Source organism: Coturnix japonica, chromosome 3, assembly GCF_001577835.2.
Source record: "Coturnix japonica isolate 7356 chromosome 3, Coturnix japonica 2.1, whole genome shotgun sequence".
NCBI lineage: Eukaryota > Metazoa > Chordata > Aves > Galliformes > Phasianidae > Coturnix > Coturnix japonica.
In genome coordinates, this window is record NC_029518.1 from 7,362,575 (window position 1) to 7,380,676 (window position 18,102).

Genomic DNA, 18,102 nt, shown 5'->3' on the forward strand with positions numbered 1-18,102 from the left:
AAATTACATGGCTGCTATGCTCAGATGGACAAAGTGGGGGTTTCTGTGCGTGTGTGCTTCTGTGCAAACCTCACCTTCAAAAACTCAGTATCTTTTTGACAGTAAATAGGCTAATCCCCAAACTGAAGGATGAGAGAAGGGCCCCACAGTAAGGGAGAGAAAGAAACTGTCACATAAACTGGGATTCTGCAAGTCAGTTCATGTAGACTACAGGGAAGCCTGTACTTGTGAAATGGTCCCTTGTGCTGCAAGAATCCCTCTGACTTTCTCACACTGTACAGAGACACAGCTAATAAATAAAGAACAGACCTTGTCCTAGGCCATGAAAAGGCAGGTGTGCACGAAGCAAAGCAAAGGGAAGTGCATGCATGCTTCCAAAGCAAAGGCAGGAAGGAGCTTGCAATGCATAGGCAGGCAGGTGCTTGCTTAGTGAAGACAGGTAAGGACATGCTTGCTTGCCTAGCAAGGCAGGCAAGTGTTTGCTTGCTTAGATGCATGCTTCTGAAGCAAAGGCATATAGGGGCTTGCAAAGCAATGGTAGGCATGTGTTTGTGTGGCAAAGCGTCTCACTCCAATTTATAGGAGAGAGGAGAGGTTCTTTTAAAATACACATACCCAACATTGAAATTAAGACACAGCAGGTCAAATGTGAGCCCAACCAGTTTGTTACAAATCCTAGTTGCTTAGGGGTATGGGGAAGGGAAGATGGACTCTCCGAAGTCCTTAGTTTAGTGAGGGCCTTTTATCCCCCATTTCTCTGTTGTTTTTGTTTCTTCTTTTCTCTGTTAGTGTGACACACCTGGCCCAACAGATAAGCCAGCAGGGAGTGGTGCCTTGGTTGCCATGCACAAGCATTATCGCCTTTTGCAGTGATCAGCTCCTTCAAGCTGCACCCCCTCACACCACCCCCCACCTCCCCTTTAAGCAGAAGTTCTGTGGCATGGTGTGTTTCCAGGTTTGGATGGGAACATGGGCTATTTTCTGTATACCCTGGTCATTTTGTTTAGCAGCTTTAGTTATCATCAATCTTTAGACAACAATTAGAGCCATTCAGTTTGCCACAGACACCACCTGGTGACTCCTCAGGAGTGGTGACATGAATGTGATGGAACAGATAGAAGAGGGAAAGTGAAGAGACACAGGAAAGCAGGTGAATAATCATACATCTAACAATAGCTATACCAACTAATAAAAATAATACCTTAGGAAAGGACAGATGTCCACTTTGACAGTACTCAGACTTGCCAGATAACATTTTCAAAGATGATCTAGTGTCTTCTCAGGACTGTAGATAAAGCAAATACGTTTTTTGACAAAAAGGGGTGAAATAAGGGGTCAGAAGGAATGGTGTCGCTGTGCAGGGAGTACCAGTAACCCAGGATGACCTGCAAAAACTCAGAACCCAAGTGTGAAGTTGAACAGATTCAGCAAATCATGCTTCTGGTTATGTATGCAGCAAGGTCCCTTCCTCCTTGCTAGGGGCCCAGCAAGACCCTTCCTTCTGGGTTTCTGCCTATGAAGCCCTCCTGCTTCTAGGTTTTGGCCCACCAAGGCCTCTTCCTTCTGGGTAACAGCCCAGCAAAGATGCATTCCACTTGGGATCTGGGACACCAAACCCCCTTCCTTCTGTATTTTGGACCAGAAAATCCCATTCCTTCTTATGCTTTACCCAACAAGCTCCCTTTCTTCTGGGTTTTGGTCCAGCAAGCCCCTTCTGTCTGCACTTCGCACCAGCCAGCCCACTTCCATGTGGCATGGAGCCCAACAAGCCCCCATCCATCTGGGTTTCAACATGTCAAGCCCCCCTCCTTCTGAATTTCTGTTCAGGAAGATTTCCTTTTGGGTTTTGGTCCAGCAAGCCCCTTCTGTCTGTGCTTTGCACCAACAAGCTGGCTTCCTTTTCTGTTATGGCCCAGCAATACACCTCCCTTCTGGGTACTGGCCCACCAAGTGTGCTTCTTCTGGTTTGCACCCCAGACAGCCCATTTCCTTCATTTCAGCCCAGCAAGCCACTTTCCTTCTGGTTTAGGGTCAGAAATCTCCCTTCCTTCTGGCTTTCTACCCTACAAGACTCCTTCCTTCAGGCTTTTGGCACAGCAAGTCCAATTACTTCTGGTTTTTGTACAAGCAAGCCCCCTTTCATTTGGATTTCTGTCCAGCAACTCATTCCTTCTCAGTTTCTATCCAGCAATGTCTGTCGCTTATGGATTTCCACACAGCCAGCTCCATTCCTTCTACATTTCACTCCAGAAAAAATCCCTTCTTTTTGGTTTGGGCATAGCAAGCACCCTTCATTTTGCTTTGTGGCGCAGCCCACCCACAACAATGCGCTAAGGTCACCCTCTCCCGTGCTCCATTTTAAGTTTGCCATAGACAAACTGGTAAATTACTTGTTTGAAGACTTGACTTTGGAACCAAATTGCTCTGGTGATGTTCCTAGCTCTTACTTGGCACAAGAAGCTTTTGCTTTGTTCTTTAACTTATTCACAGCAAACCTGAATTTAAGGTACGGGTAAACTGCCTGGAAGGTGAGTACAGTGGTGTATCCTCCAGCTCTTCTCCCTTCATGTTGCATGAGCTGCTTCTTCAAATACAAGACAGTCACAGTAGCACATCCATGTGAACTCAGAATCCATTACAGCCCAAAACAGCAGTTTATTTCTGATATTCTAGGTTTTAGGTTATTTTATTCAAATCTGTTCGTTCACATTTGTAGCTATTATTTTAACAGACACGTGTTTGCTTTTATTGTATTTTTGACTGGCAGAGGCTGTGAAGCTGCCTCGTTGTTGAGCACATTCCAGTGAAAATCAGTGAGTTTCCAGCATTCTGGAAAATCCATTTTTTATGTATTTCAGCATAACTTCAAACATGTTATACAAAGTACAGAATGAGTTGTCTGAAAGTTCTATAAAAACAAGTGTGAGATACTTGAAAACAAACCCGTTCCGTTATTGGTTATGTAATTCATTCTAAAAGATGCCTGTGCTCTGGAGAGATCTGCAATGAGCTTCTCAAAACTACCGCTTGTTAATAACTTCTTCTTTTAGTTTTTCTGCGAGCACTTTCCTCTTCTGCAGTAATTTTTGCTTCTCTTCTGAAATTTCCTACAAACAAAATGGAAAACAAAAATACTGCAATAAATAAACTGCATGACTTCCTAATACCTATTGTGGCTTCTAACACTTACTGCTACCCAGGCAGGTGAGCCACAGCAGACAGTGCTGGCAGAGAACTTTTCTCCTAACAAGGAACAGCCAAACAGCATCACTTTCAAACCTGATGCTGCATGCCCACTCCTTCAAACTCGTTTGCAACCCAGAATGATGGAAAAAGTTCCTTCATTTCTTGGGAAGCAGATCCTGCAGCGTGGATGACCTTATGTAAGTCTGCCTCCTTTTCCACTGGAAAGAGTTTATCTCCCTGCACTGCCCAGAAGACTGTGTTTTATACACGGCATTTGCCTAACAGACTGAAAAGCAGCACATGGAAGTAGGATTTAATACAAGAGTGGCTCTGTTGTTATCACCGCTGTTTCTCCTTGCACTCAGAACTTACTGTTACCATCACCGGTTTCACCTCCTTGCACTACACTCACAAGGACAAAGCCCTCTTTAGGAGAGATCTTCTGATTGTAAGGTCAGCACTGTGATAAGTGCTTCAGCCATTACTGCAGATGGAACCAGGATGGTTTTGTAGTGACAGGATGACCTGCTGAAACAGTAGAAACACGCTGCAACCCAGCCTGGTGCTGCTGCATTTTTTTTACCAACTAGAATAATGGGATGAGGATCTCTTGAGGACATGGTCTTATTATTACAGTCACAATTAAATCTTCCTTCTGAGGTGCAGAACTATCCCACAGAGCTCTCCCTGCCCTTGATGCATCTGAACAGAGGACACTCTTTATAGCTATCAACCAACATTGTTGGGGGAGTGATCATTTTGTTTGTATGTGGGACAAAAACACCACAAAGAATGGAATCTCTCTTGTATCTCTACAAGTTTACTATTCCCTTTCCTATAGTTCTTATTCTTCCACAAGTATTTGCTTGTATCGGAGGCAGCTGGATAGATGACAGCAGCATCTAATGCTTGTATTGGAAGCAGCTGGATAGATGACAGCAGCATCTATTCCTCAGAGTGCCTTGTCATTCTAAATTGCATTATCACATCACTTCTACTCCAGTGGCTGATTTGTTAACTGAAAATTTATTTATTTAAAAAAAGAAGCAAAACCCCTCTGAGATCAAGAAAACTAAGTAAGTTTTTCTACATAAAATAGGACTTCAAAAAATAATTTATTTTCCTGTCTTAGCTGGAAAAAAATGTCCCAGGGATTTAAGGAATCCCAAACAGTTGGTCAAAGGATTAGAAGAAAGCCAGCACTCTTAACAGTTCATAAACTTAATCAACAGGATTTGACAATACAGAGGTGAAATGTTATCTTAAACATTAAAACTTTTAGCTTGTACTCATCTGCAAAAACAGTGACTTGAAAATAATTCCACTGCTCCCACCACTTGCTCCTTTAATACTGCTACAACAATCAGCTAAACCTTCACTGAAACTGCCTGGCTGTTAGAAAGCAATCAGGATGATTTTAAGTATTTAAGGGTTTTAAGAACCCTTTACCTCTTTGGGAGATGGTTCCTCTTCCTTCTGGTCTGTGCTTGGGGGTGGTAATATATTATTTCTTGACTCTTTCTTTGCAGCTATTAGCATATCTCGTTTTTTCTTAAGGTAGTCCTCCCGTTGTTTCAGCTGCTGCTCATCGAGTTCTGGAGTACTCTGGATGTTCTTGAAGTACATTGGGAAATAATACACATAACATAATTAATTTATGTATTCTTTGAAGAAGCCAAGTGAAAACTTCAAACCACAGCTGTCTTACTCAGAACTTACCACAAGGTTAAAGGCTGAACACTAAGTTCTAGGATTCTACTCTTAAAAATGGAGTGTTGATCTTCATGCAATTAAAGTGCTGCATACCATAAACAGTGCTTGCATTATGAAATGCATTACAATAATAAAAAACAATATTATGACTTTCTGTCATTCTAGTTTACGTTTTGGGGCAGAAGGCATTGCTGGTTGTTTTAAACTCACTTGTCCTTCTGTTACAGTTTTCTGTGCTGCATTTTCTGCACATTTTCCAGATGCTCTTTTCTTTGTGTCTTCCTTCCCTTTGGCAGGCTGAGGTAAGCTCTCTGGACCTCTCTGTAATGGGCGGACTGCAGATTTCCGAGATTCCTCTAAACAGCAATTTCACATTAAAAAAAAAAAAAAAAAAAAAAAAAAAAGAAAAAAAAAAAGAAAAGAAAACAGTAACACATCAAATAAAAAATAAACTGTTTTCTCTCTTCCTTCTCTTCTCTTGCTGGAGATCCTTCCTTAGCAAAGCTTTCCCCTGTGAACCTGGAATTTCTTGATATGGGTAAGCAATCTTCCATTATGGCACTTTTCTATTGTGCTGATCCTCCTATCATATTGATCTGCCCCACTGCTACAGTTTGGAATGTAATTTCACATGCAGTATTCCAGTGGGCTGTTTATAGTATGATTGTACTTTCACTTTCTGTGTTCATTAGGAGTCAGTAATCAGCAGCCCACACAACAAACTTCATCCAGCTCCAAGTAAAGGGTGCTGGTTTAGCTTTCAGTTTCATCTTGATCAACCTTTCCACTTGATCGTGCCTCTAGGTGAGGATAAATTGGAAGCTGGCTTCATGCCTGACCCCAGCTGAGCTCAGAGCCCAAGGTGGGCTGGCTGGGGGCTGCCAGGAGAGCTCTGGACAGGGAGGTTCCAGCAAGCCTCAGGTGATCCCAATGTCTTCCCTCCTCAATCAGCTCCCCTCACCTCATGCAAGGCAGCTGTCCTGCATGCCACCCTGCTTAGTTCTGGCTGGTTTTTATTTGACAAATGCTGCCTGTGTTAACAAATAAACCCTCTACTGATCCCAGCTGTGCTTTTCATATCTGCAGATACAAAGGATAATTTTGCCTTGCAATTCCATAGAACTCCACTGTGTGTTTAAGATGGTTGCTGAGACTAGAGTCAGTTTTCCAGTCATTAGGCTACAGAGCAGACTATGTTTCCAGAACTTTACCAGGACTTCTCCTGAACTTACCTATGGCTATTTCTGAGTAAGGTAAGCTGCTGCCCCTACTATATTTTTATTAAAAATGGAGGGTCTTAGAGCTGTTTAAATAAAACAGTCATTTTGAGTGTATCTGTGATCTCTGAGTTGAGTTGTGCAAATGAATGCAGCTAATTATAATTCTACAGTCATGCACTACAGTATTTTTCAGTAGCGTTTAGAAATAATTGGCTTGAGTATTAAAGTATGAGCAGTTTCCCTGGCCTCTACCAAAGCACAGTAAGAGATGGCAAAACCTTGCTTCACTGACACTATTGCAGAGCAAACAGTTGTTCGCTCAATTGTTTGTAGGTTTTTTGTTGTAGGAAGTTGCTGTTGTTTTAAGTGAAAGCATGGAATAGTTTAGTCCTTCAATGCTGCTGATTTCTCTAGTACAGAAAACAACAATAACTGAAAAAAAAAACAGCGGGAAAGGCAAAGGTGAAAGAATGCTTGAAGTACAGAAAACAAGATAGGAAAGAAATGTAAAATAAAGATGAAGATTTTGTGTTTCACTGAAGTATGTCTATCTTTTTGTGATAAATAAAATTACTTAGAGTTACAGTGAGAGCTAAAAATACTAGGAAAATGTCCTCACACCAGGGCTGCCTTCTTTAAAAAGCAGAGGAGGGGGGAAAAAAAGACCTGAAGAACATACGTTGCATGCCAAAAACCTACCCCAGAACCAACACCACAAACAAGGAAAACTACTTACCAGGAAGTAGTTCTTTGAAATGTGTTGTGTGTATATGCATTTATGCTGTTGCTTTCCATACAGCAAATACTCAAGCTGGAGATGTTTATATCCTAGCAGTACCTGTAGGATGTGATCATAGGACCCACAGTTTCACTTAACCCATGAATCTGAAGAGACACTAAGAAGACAAGTGAAGGAGGGTCGACAGCAAATGTGCAAATAAGCAATGTCCCAAAGAACTGTAAGTTACTGGCATATAATCTGTTTTTTCCTTTGAGAATTTGTCTGTATGTACATTCATACTGTGGGTGACTAAGCAACGCTGTTCTTGATATGGGCAATTACTTTAGTCTTCTCAAAAGACAAGCACCCTGGGCCACTCTAGCAGATGCTGCATACTTATCCGTGCTGGGTGCAAACACAATTGCAGGTATCAAGAAAGGGAGGTGTTCTTCAGGAATGCTGGAAAGATCACCTGCACTCCAAGGTGCTGTGTGTGACTATTATTATGAACTTACCTTTATATAGGGGTGGGGGGGAGGCTATTTTTCCCTGACTGAGGACTGTTTTGTGTAAGGGGTCACATTGCCAAGGCAGCTGATGCTCCCTTGGTATGGGATACCTCCCTCAGATAAGAAATGCAAGCTACTCTATTCTGCAATAAGGTAACTCTTCAAGTGAGAATACAGCCAGGATCTGAGAGTAGGTCTGGTAGACAGTGAGGGTCTGGGACCAACCACACCGAAGAGAAAATAGAGAGGCACAAAGTGCTTTGCCTTTTCCCAGTGTTGTGTGGTACTGTGCAGAAGAGATTCAGGCTGAAGTTATGACCCTGTTATCCAAGATGGAGTTTTAGATGGGACCCCATGCTTTGGAGTTAGGTATTAAGAGACTGACCTGAAAGGCAGTCCTCAGTTCTGTATGAGAATAGTCTGGAAGAAGATGAATGGTATGCACTCTCCATGATTTCTGCCCTCAGTATCGGCTTTTCTAAGAGGTTATACTGGAAGGTAAGCTGTGACAAACTTTCATAGTAGCCTCTTGGGACAGGTATGTTGTCACATGATGCCAGTTTGACAAAGCAAGAAGATTCTCAAAGAGCTGTTTGTAGACTTGTCTCTTATTTGGAGTTTAAGGAGCATAGAAATGCTCAGCTTCAGTTGAGTAGGCTCAGCAAATGAGTTTTGACTTCCAGGCTCCAAGATCCCCTGTCTCTCAAATACAGGATTAAGTCCTGCAGATCTGTAATCTAATGGTGCCACTGAAAGGTGGCATAACTACGCAAAAATAAGAGGAATCAGAGAAGAATACAAGCATACCTGCAAGTCTTCTGCATTTGTACAAGAGTGGAAAGTAGAGAATCAGAGTTTAAACAACTGTAACAAAACTTTTCAAGAAAGGCACAAAAGATGAGATGGGGAAAAAAGAGATATTTTAAAAGGTGACACTTTTTTCATTTACATTTCCTAACGTGAAGGACACCAATGCAGTTTTAAATAACTGAGGGTCCTACAATGACTTTGTGTATTAACAGCCATAAAATGGAAAGTGCCCTACAGGTACTACCAAGGCTAAAAGTATCCAGCTCAAGTGTCTGTGATATGAAAACTTAGTGTGAATGCATACAAAGACAAGGAATAGACACATGGAAAAATAACTAAGGACAGCGCAGACTTTAAGAAACAAGCTGGAACTATGTTATTGGAGAATATCAAGCTATAAATCCTTCACAAACTCTCTTTAATAGTAAATCCCACTGAGATACAATGCCTGCTTTTGAGGATCACCTGTGTGTGTATGCTGTACATTCAGTATTGAACTTCCCCATAAAATTACCTAATGATAATTTTGGAGTTTCTTCAGAACCATCAGCTCCATCAGTAGACTCCTTAACTTCCACAGTTTCTCTTGAATCTCCTGGAATACTGGTCACAGCTGGTGACTTGCTTTTAGCACATGCCTTAAATTGAAACAGCAAACAAAACCAAGCATTACAATTCCTACTGCTGTATTCCAGCTATTAAACTACTGATACACAGGAAACTCCTAAAAACTCCTAATTAAAATGATGTTGTTTACACTATGTATACTGCATTGTCAAGTGAAGAAGGCAAAATACTCATTTTGCTTTACCTGACAGGAGTGTTTGTGCTAGCTTATAGTTATAAATGAGCTTCTTTGTTTTAGCTCAAAACTTATTCTCTACTCAACAACCAAAATCAAGAACATCAGATAAATTGACATTTTGTTTCTCAGCTACAAATGGGTAACTTGGGTGTTTGGGTCTTTTTTCCATGCTTTGCTTGTGACTTTCAAACAGACCTTCACCTACCATAAAAACACGTCATACAGTAAAAGAACTTAGGAGAATATACTGAAGTTAGCACAGAAATAAACATAATCACCTGAATAGAAATAACAGGTTGGATGATTTCTGATACTGCTTTACCTCTATGCTTGTCTGAGAAATCTTGACAATACAATCCACCTCTGAAGAAGCTGGAAGCTGACCAGAAAATGTCTATAATATTCATTAGCCCTCTCATTCATGCTTTTCTGTTGAGTTAAACTGATGTACTGAGTGAATTTGAAGTAATTCTTTAGCCAGACTTCCTGCCAATGCCTTCCAAATAAGTTTTGCATTATTAAACTCTTAAGGTCTGGTCTTGCAACTGAAAGAAGTGGCAGAAGGCATCCCAACAGGATCAGTCATGGTAAGGCAAGTTTAAATTGCATTTTTCATGTGTTCTTTACTACAGTTTTCTATGGATAGAAAGATTTAGGAATTCCACCTTTGAGTAAATAAAGCTGAAGTGCCAAGTTTTATTGTTATGAAATATGCAGAACAGTCTTCCAATAATTAAGTAGTTTGGCTGACAGAATTACATACACTGGGAAGTATGTCTTTAAAAAAAAAAAAAGAACTACTAAATAGGTGTTGTAAACCATAAAGTGCATTTCATGAGATATTACAGCCCCATACATGCATTTCTATTCCAAGAATAAACAGTTCAGTGGCTAGGCTGAAAAATGAGACCCTACTGTAATCTGGGTTGTCTATCAGGAATACTGATATTCCTGGCTGGTCTGTATGGATTTGGATAAGCCTTTACCTGAGATAGAACATCAGTTGTTAAAATTAGACAAAGAGCTTCTAGATTTGTAAAAATAGGTGACTCATTTCCTGTAATGCATCGCTGTAACATAGGAAACAATGTGTTTTTTCACCATTTTTCTGCAGTGTCAGTAGGAGAGGTTACTTTGGTGGAATTTCACTAGCATGACTATCACCTGCATGTGTCATGGGTTTGAACTAAGGAGTAAGCTTGGAAATAAAGTGGAAACCTCTACAGTAGTTACATTTGGTCTCCAGGTAGCTTCCTCTGTCAATCAGGCTGAAGAAACAGACAATGCTTTCTCTTTTCAAATCTGCTAGGCTCAATTTCCTATGATGGAGAAGAACAGAAAAGCAATTCTGTTCCCTCCCTTTATAAACAGCCTCCAATTTTGTTTTTTTTTTCCTATACTTGAACTATATGCTCCTGCTGAAGGGGAGGTTTACTGACACATTTTCACTGCTGCTTCCTCAGAGAAGCCTTACTCAGACTTCAATCTGCTTCTCAGTTGCTTAACAACTGGCAGTTCAGTCAGTCCCCACTTACATTCAGTTACCTGAGTGATGGTTTAAGTTGGAAGGGATTTCTAGCTCCTGGTGATTAAGTTTTGGCAGGGCTGGGCTGACTTAATGAATAACTATACTGTCTATGAAGCAATTCTTAACATTCCTGAAAGATTAGGAATGCTGTAGTCACTAAGAAGCTTACACTTTGAAGTTTCTTTGATCTTGACAAAATTGATAATTCAGATGTTCTCTAAATCTGAAAGGCTGATAGCCATTGCCAGAATCTTACAATTCAAATACTAAAGGAATATGTTTATGAGCTGCACCAAATGACTGGTGGATACTGGCATTATACATGGTATTAATGTCAATTATACCATCAAGAAAAATGTAAACAGAACAGACCCTTCAAATTGAAGGCCTTATTGATAGAGCTCTTATTTGCTTAGGGTGGCATGTGCTGGCTTGGAGAGATACCGTTGATGCCTGGGACAAGAATATTCAAAGTATTTCTCAATTCTCAGCATAAACCATCTAGAAAGATAAGATACTCACTTCTTCTGTCCTTCTCCTTTCTTGCTCTATTTCATATTCCTCCTTAGATTTCCTGTAATACGGGACATAAGTTGAGACTTTAATACCAATGACTTTTATGGAAGTTTAGCACTGCTTACATAGTTGGGGACTATCAAATCAATTGTTGGATAATGTGAATGTGTTTAAGTGTCCAGAATACACAGGTCACTCTGAAAGCAGAGTCTCCTATTTATGTCCATAGAAATGACAACAGATACAATGGAGCCCAATGACACAATTTGATAAGAGTAAATTCTTAGCTACAAAACAATATTTTTCAACACAATCACTATTAACTAAGCATTTTCACTGGAAATGAACAAGATCCTGTGTTCAGTGCTCCTAAAAATCTTTGTGGCTGTCTGAAGCATCTGAAGGTGTGTTGTTAGATTCCTTTATGCAGAAAAAAAAAATTGCACCCATTGACATTTGTAGATGCTTGTTCAGTGTTTACGGAGACCAGGCACTGGATATTAGCACAGTGAGGTGCTTGATGATGTGTTTCAGCAGTGGTGACAGCAGCATGTTCTGGACAGCTAAAGAAAAAGTACTTCCAGAACACAGAGGGCAAAATAATTTAATATAACCCAAATGGGTTAATATGTTATTATTTGTTCATGAGTCTTTATACATGGGTGAACCGGGAGTGGAGGAGAATCTATAGAAGTTGTATCAGTCCTCATGCATCTTAGATCACAATCAGAGTCATTAAAGACAGCTAAGGAGGCAGCTGTGGAAACTAATAAAGACTACTGCAGAAGCAGAGTTTGCCATTCCAAGGTTTTAAAGGACACAGAACGAAGTATGGTACCCTTGTTAAGGAGTAATAAAGCTGCTTTAAGCAGTGTTGGTTTATATCTCCAGACCTGGGTTTAGGGTGCTCGCAGAACAGCTTATAGCTAGTGTGCTTCTGTTGACCAGAGTCACTGAACACAGCTCTGCCTTGTGATTCAGAGGAGAATGGAACCAGTGGGGCTTTTAAAGTTGAACATCATTCCACAAATCACTAAGATGGTTCCATCATGGCAGAGTGGTAATTCTTATGTCTTCAGATACCTTTGATCACATCCACTGTCTAGTATAATTCATTTTTCTGATACCATCTTAAAGCAGTTTCTTAGAAAAGGCTAGAAGCATTAGATCCTATATCCTTTGCTTTTAAAGGAAGGTGGAAAGTAGGACTGTTTTCTTATTTTACCTTAAAACCTCCCTGAGTACTTTCATTTCTTCTTGTTCAATTTCACTGAATACATCAGAACCCTCTGTCAAACAGTCAGGCAACACACCTACCAAAAATATAAAAGTATGCATTACTCTAAAGGATGTTGTTTTGTACTCCGTTGGCATTAGTCTTCAGCCAAAGATAAGAAATAAATCTTGTCGGCAAAGGAGAGAAACTAAAAAATATACCTAATTCTTCCTTATTGTAAACTGTTTACAAAAAAGATTCCACATCCTCAGCACCAAGTTACAAAAAGGCACAAGTTTCTGAAACAAAAATGTTTTGATATCTGAGGGCAAAATATTAGGCTTAGTCTGCATTGATTGTTATATGGTATTTCCTGCAGGCTACAAATCAACCATGGTTATTCAAACCATTTTCTAATCTAGGTATTGCATCAAGCTTAAAATTTAAGAGTTATTCTCTGGAAAAAACATGTGCACGGTAAGACAAAGCAAAGTAATAACACTGAAGACATGGATTAAATGAAGGAGAGGATAAAAATACTTCTAGAAACATCAACAGAGCAGTAGAGTTGAGTGTAAAACATGTTTTCCTAACAGCACTGATCTATTACAATGACAGAGACCAAATTTCTGCTCTGTCCATAGATTTTTTCACAGTGTGGTAGGCATGAGAGACAGTACACCAACACCACTCTGCAAATAGCACAGCTCAGCTATTGGCACTTCGCTCCTGATGAGCTGATGCAATTAACACTCAATAAAATTCTCTAGCAAAAAACAGACCAAGTTTCACACAAAATCTTATAGAGTTCACAATCTGCTACTTTAAAGAGGATAATGAATTGCTGTGTCTGAGAATATAATCCAAAAACTAAATATTGAACTCCTGGTCCCATTAAAACCAGCTCACTGTTCTCCCTTAACTTCAACTAGACCAGCATTCTGTTTTCATTTCTAACTGTATTACACAGTCTTTTAAAAGAAAAAAAAGAAAGAAAGAAACCTCACATTACTACTTCTTACCATTTCTTTCTTTCATGACTCTAATGGCTTGCAACTGCATTTCCATATTTTTCTGTACCATCATTTTTTTAAATAGTCTAAAATCTTCTGCTGCCAGTACTGTTTGCAAAATGGCCTGTGGGAAGGAAGATACACGCAAATTAATTAAGCTACAGAAATCGAAACCTTCTCGGTTTGCTTGAAATTATATCAAATTTCATTCTTTTATCTGTCTGTTTTTTCTAGCTGTACAAGTAGAGTTTACAGGCAAGAAAACAATTTGAGGGTTTATTTCCTTGCATCATCATGGCTACAATATTATCACAAAGCCTGGAGGGTTACCCAGTGTAAGTTTACAATCACAGTTTGTTGGATTTCTAGAACAAATCTGTAAGCTTGAGCAAGGAATGTGCACTCTGACAAATCTTGCTAGAGGAGATATTTCAACAAAGCAAACTTGACACTGGCAGGAGAAGCTCCCACTTCTCTGCCCCATATACCTGAGACAGTTCCTAAAGATAACCTTCAGCAGGCTAAGCAGTGCAGAATCATGCCTTGTCTTCTCAGGGTAATCTCTGTCTTATAGATTTTACTGTTTATTTTTTACAAAATTGGAGGAAAACACATTTTGCTTTTATGTCTGTTTTTTTTAATCTTAAAGTTTTTCTGCTACTATAAACAGGCTGAAGGCTACCATAAAGCTAACAAATCTGCAAATAAAGGTGGCGGGCATACCTTTAAGCTTAGGGGTTTGGTTTAGATAGTACAAAGCATGGATGACAAATCTCAAAAGAGCGACTCCACACAAGTACCTGCTGCTGTTTTAAAGACACACATTTTGCCGGTCAAAGTTTATAATATAAACAGATACATTAGGTTTTAGAACATGGAAGTTTTAAAAAGAAAGCTTTTCAAATGTGTATCTGTTTGCATGTTCAAACATGCATCTGTGGAAAGACAAAGCTAAAAAATTAAATCTATGCATTCCTTAGCAAAGGAAAATATACCTGAGAAGTGTGAGTCTTTGCAAGAGGAGATGAAAAAGCTTCCTGAAATTTCTCTTCAGTAATGCCAACTTCTGTAAGATAACCTTCTAATAATTTTTCAACCTGTAAGAAATATAAACCTTACTTTCTAAGAGATTTTTCCCTATGAATCATGGTGTATCTTCTTTCTTGCTGCAATTGTGTTTTTTAAAAACTCACAAAGAAATCACTGCAATAACATAACTGATTTCTCCAATACTTCTGGCTTATTTGCTTCTATAATCCGTTGTAAACCAACGCTGATTTTTGTTGCTGAAACTGGTTATTGCTTAACTGAACCTCTACAACTTCCAGGGACCTCACCTCTCCACCTTCTCTCCAGACTCCCAGCTGATATTACTCAACATCTGTACTTGTTATGTAAAAAGATTTTCATTCTGCCAGTCTTTGTATCCAATATGCTTCAGGACCACAGCAGAAATCACTGCTGGCCTATATTCATTCCACTCATGGTTCCTGACATCGAGTACTACCAAGTCTTGTCATAAGGAAACACTTTAGAAAACTGCATGCATTGATTTATAAGTTATTTTCAGCATGCTCCAAAAACATTCTGTATTTTGTTCTGATACTTGAAATAATTCAATAGGTTTACTGGTCTCATAAGGAAACAAGTTTTACATGTTTTCTAACATTGTGCTGTTTGTCATTTTAACTTTGCATAACGTGTGAAGACTCTCCAGCTTATAAACAGTGTTCTAGCTAGCCAATGCACTAACATTAAGGAAAAATAGGTAACTGTGTAAGAAAAAATAACATTCCTGCATTTCTGTGTTTAAGCCAAAAATGCAAAGATGACTATGGCTCAAAGGATACCTAAATATTTATGGCATGCAACATTAGAAAATTCTGAATAACAAATATAACACAACTAGAAATATTATTATTATTATTATTTCTGTCAGCATATTATTTCTTAGAAATCTACCACTAATAGCAAATAACACTCACCAGCGCTTGGTATTCCTGATAAATTTCTGTGTAAGACAGCTTGCTTTCTTCTTCATCGTCAAATACTGAAAAACAAACATCTCCGAGTCAGTGTCACAAGTACCAGTACATCCAATACCAGCACCACAAAATAATTTAGAGTAAAACTGATCTTTAAAAGTTCATACATTTAATCATGTGATAAGTTAAGACATGATCTATAATAAAAACTTATTTTTCACACATTCAGGCTAAGACACGTATTTGTGGTAATTTTTTAAGACTTTTAATTTAATACTAAAAAACGCATCTTCACAACAGAAGTGATCTCTAAGCAAGCTGAGGATTCAGCAGATAGATGCATTAAGAAGTAAGACTTAATGTAAGAGCTACCATGAGAACTTGCGTGAGGTTGTTCTAATACAGCAGATGACATTGAATCGGGTTATTTGTCTCTGCATACGTTTAAATGAAGGCTGTGCTAATGACCTGAACCTTTATTTTAAATGCCGTTTGCTTATCAAGTCAGTGTGACACAGGAAAGAGAGATCCTGCTTGCAAAACAATTAAGAGAGAGCCGCAAGGAGAAGATCTGGTGCTGGTGATTTACTATTATTTGCTAAATTGTTATCTACCCTGGTCCAGACAAAAATGGGAATCCACGCAGCAGACACTATTATTATTCATATAGACTAGCATTAACAACTCTTGACTGGAAATCCCAAGCTAACAATCTCTGTACCATAGAATAGAAGCAGCAGAAGGAAAGAGAAATGGAAGAGTGGGGGTTTTACACTTACAATTTGCATTTTTATCATGTCAGCATGAACACAAGTAATGTAAAACCCAGCAATTAAAGCAGAGGCTTAGGAGTTAAGACATCATCAGTTCCCTTCAAGATTAGCCACTCCACCTTGGACACTTCCCATTTGCATGCTTTGAAGTCATTCAAAGAATGGGAATTCTGTCTTACAAATTGGTGAACATACGATATCTGCAGTGGTGATGCTATTTGTGTGACAGAATTAGTGCAACTCTGTCAAAAATTCAGAGTGACTCTTAGAAAGATCATTTTCCAGCTGCCACAACACTGAGGCATCAGTCAGAACCTCGATGTGATGTGAGATGGCTGTTCCTAATTGCTAGCATCAATTTATTACAACCTACAGCAAACAAGAATCTAATCAGAGTTCTGGCCCTCTAAATAACACAAGGAAGCTTGCTTTTCAACAGATAGAATCTGGAAAGCCAACAGTTGCTTTTGTTTCATTTCTCCATGTAGGAAAATGTGAGTCTGAGTCCTGACAAAACACTTCCAGTAGCAGTGGTGGAATGAGCACCTTTATCGAACGGAAAAGCAAACAAACACAGGACTGCAATTAAAAGTTTGCATTTCTTCAGCTGTGCTTCTTAGCAACCCTGACGCTGCAGCAACACTTCCTCAGCCTTATCTTTTCTCTCAGCAGCTGCTGGGAGTTGTCCAATGAAACCCTGGAAGACCATTTGTTCCCATTTCTCTTCTTTGCTCTTCTAATTTCTTACACAGCAACAAACCGGCAGGGGGCCATTATATAAGCCTGCTTCACGCTACATGGAAATGTACAGAGGTTCCATAAATCTTCTTACTGCCAGTAAATTCCACTCAACCTTCTAAGGAGAGATCATTGCTACAAAGAGGGATAATGCACACCCTGATTCCTAAAACAAGAGAGGCAGCTCCCACCTATCCCACTTTTGTGGCAATCAAAACACCTGAATGCCATGAGGTCTGAGCAGATATTGAGGCAAAAACTCCATCCACGCTTTCTCTGTTGCTTCCTCGTGGCAGACTCTGGTAACTTTACCCAGCCTTCTCATTTACCGCTGTACCAGGGAAAGGTGTGAGCTCTCACAGTCATCTTGCTTCAGAGCTCACAAAGAGTGGAAACAACTCTCAGGTTCATAGCAGCACGAGTTGCTGCACAGCACAAGGTGACAGCACCAGGAAGCCTTCGTGTCAATGTCCGTGTGTCAACACTGAGGTGCACTGATGAAGGCTTAAATGATTCTCCTTAAAGAAAGCACTCCTTCTATTTCATGCTGAATAACTCAGGATAGGTGACTGTTAACGGGTTTTTATTTTATAATATAACTTCATCATCACCGGGGGTTTTCTACGCGTGTGCTCGTCTGACACCTGCTTGAGCAGAGCATGCCTGGCCCACCCCACCCAGGATGCTGTGGCTTTGGGATGACAAAGAACGGCCCATACAGCTGATGAGCTGCCTTCACCCAAACCACTGACAGCTTTCCCAGCCTCTTACCACTTAAAGCAGCTGCTAATACGTCTTTGTTTCCCTTCATACCGTCCTCCTACTTAATAAACGCCCCGTTCTTAAGATACAGCCGATTGGAATGAGGGAGTAGCTCAAGCACGGCGGTTTATCAGACGCGACCCGGAAAGCCGCATTTTATTCCTCGTACCACAGAACGATGCCTTCAGCCCCTCAGCGCTGAGTGCCGGCCTACCTCAGCGGCGCGGCGCCCCCTGCTCCCACAGCACCCCCCGCCCGCCAACCCGGCTCCTTCTCCGCCGGGAAGGGCCGCATAACCCGCCGCTCACCCTCGCACTTCTGCTCCATGAACTCCAGCACGGGGACGGACCAGGCGGGCCCGCGCAGGAACCCGGCGATGCTGTCTACCACCCACTCCACGTCGGCCTCCTCCTCCTCCGCCGCCATGGTCGGGCCGCCCGGCGGAGCCGCCGGTTTTGGGATTGGGGTCGGGCGGGGAGAGCGCGCGCGCCTTGCCACGGCAACCGGCGTCACGGGCCCGCAGTGCGAGGAGGGGAGCGGGGCTGCGGGGGGCAGAGGGCCGCTGTAATGGCCTGTGGCCGTAATCAGATCATGGCTTCAGGGGAGG

The 18,102-nt window shown here is 40.6% G+C and overlaps 1 protein-coding gene across 4 annotated transcripts; it reads right to left on the bottom strand.

Moving 5' to 3' along the window:
* Nucleotides 1-2,654: 2,654 nt before the first annotated feature.
* Nucleotides 2,655-18,070, bottom strand: CFAP36 (cilia and flagella associated protein 36). 4 transcript variants are annotated; one of them, XM_015856833.2, is made up of 10 exons: nt 17,804-18,070; nt 15,223-15,287; nt 14,233-14,334; nt 13,247-13,361; nt 12,234-12,321; nt 11,015-11,066; nt 8,674-8,797; nt 5,110-5,255; nt 4,636-4,800; nt 2,655-3,107 (listed from the first exon to the last, which is right to left on the bottom strand). In XM_015856833.2, the coding sequence occupies exons 1-10, from the start codon at nt 17,919-17,921 to the stop codon at nt 3,021-3,023; spliced, it is 1,062 nt and encodes a 353-aa protein (XP_015712319.1). In that variant the 5' UTR covers nt 17,922-18,070; the 3' UTR covers nt 2,655-3,020. The 4 variants fall into 4 exon arrangements, with proteins under 4 accessions (XP_015712319.1, XP_032299712.1, XP_015712320.1 ...); XM_032443821.1 differs by lacking the exon at nt 17,804-18,070 and adding an exon at nt 17,505-17,559; XM_015856834.2 differs by lacking the exon at nt 14,233-14,334.
* Nucleotides 18,071-18,102: the final 32 nt, after the last annotated feature.

Excerpts from the sequence above, each read along its gene's own strand:
- CFAP36 (XM_015856833.2), bottom strand. The coding sequence starts at position 17,921 with ATGGCGGCGGAGGAGGAGGAGGCCGACGTGGAGTGGGTGGTAGACAGC. Across the intron at positions 12,322-13,246 it reads AGTCATGAAAGAAAGAAATG|GTGTGTTGCCTGACTGTTTG; the intron begins GTAAGAAGTAGT and ends TATTTTTGGTAG. Across the intron at positions 3,108-4,635 it reads AGGAACCATCTCCCAAAGAG|GAAATTTCAGAAGAGAAGCA; the intron begins GTAAAGGGTTCT and ends TTTTGTTTGTAG.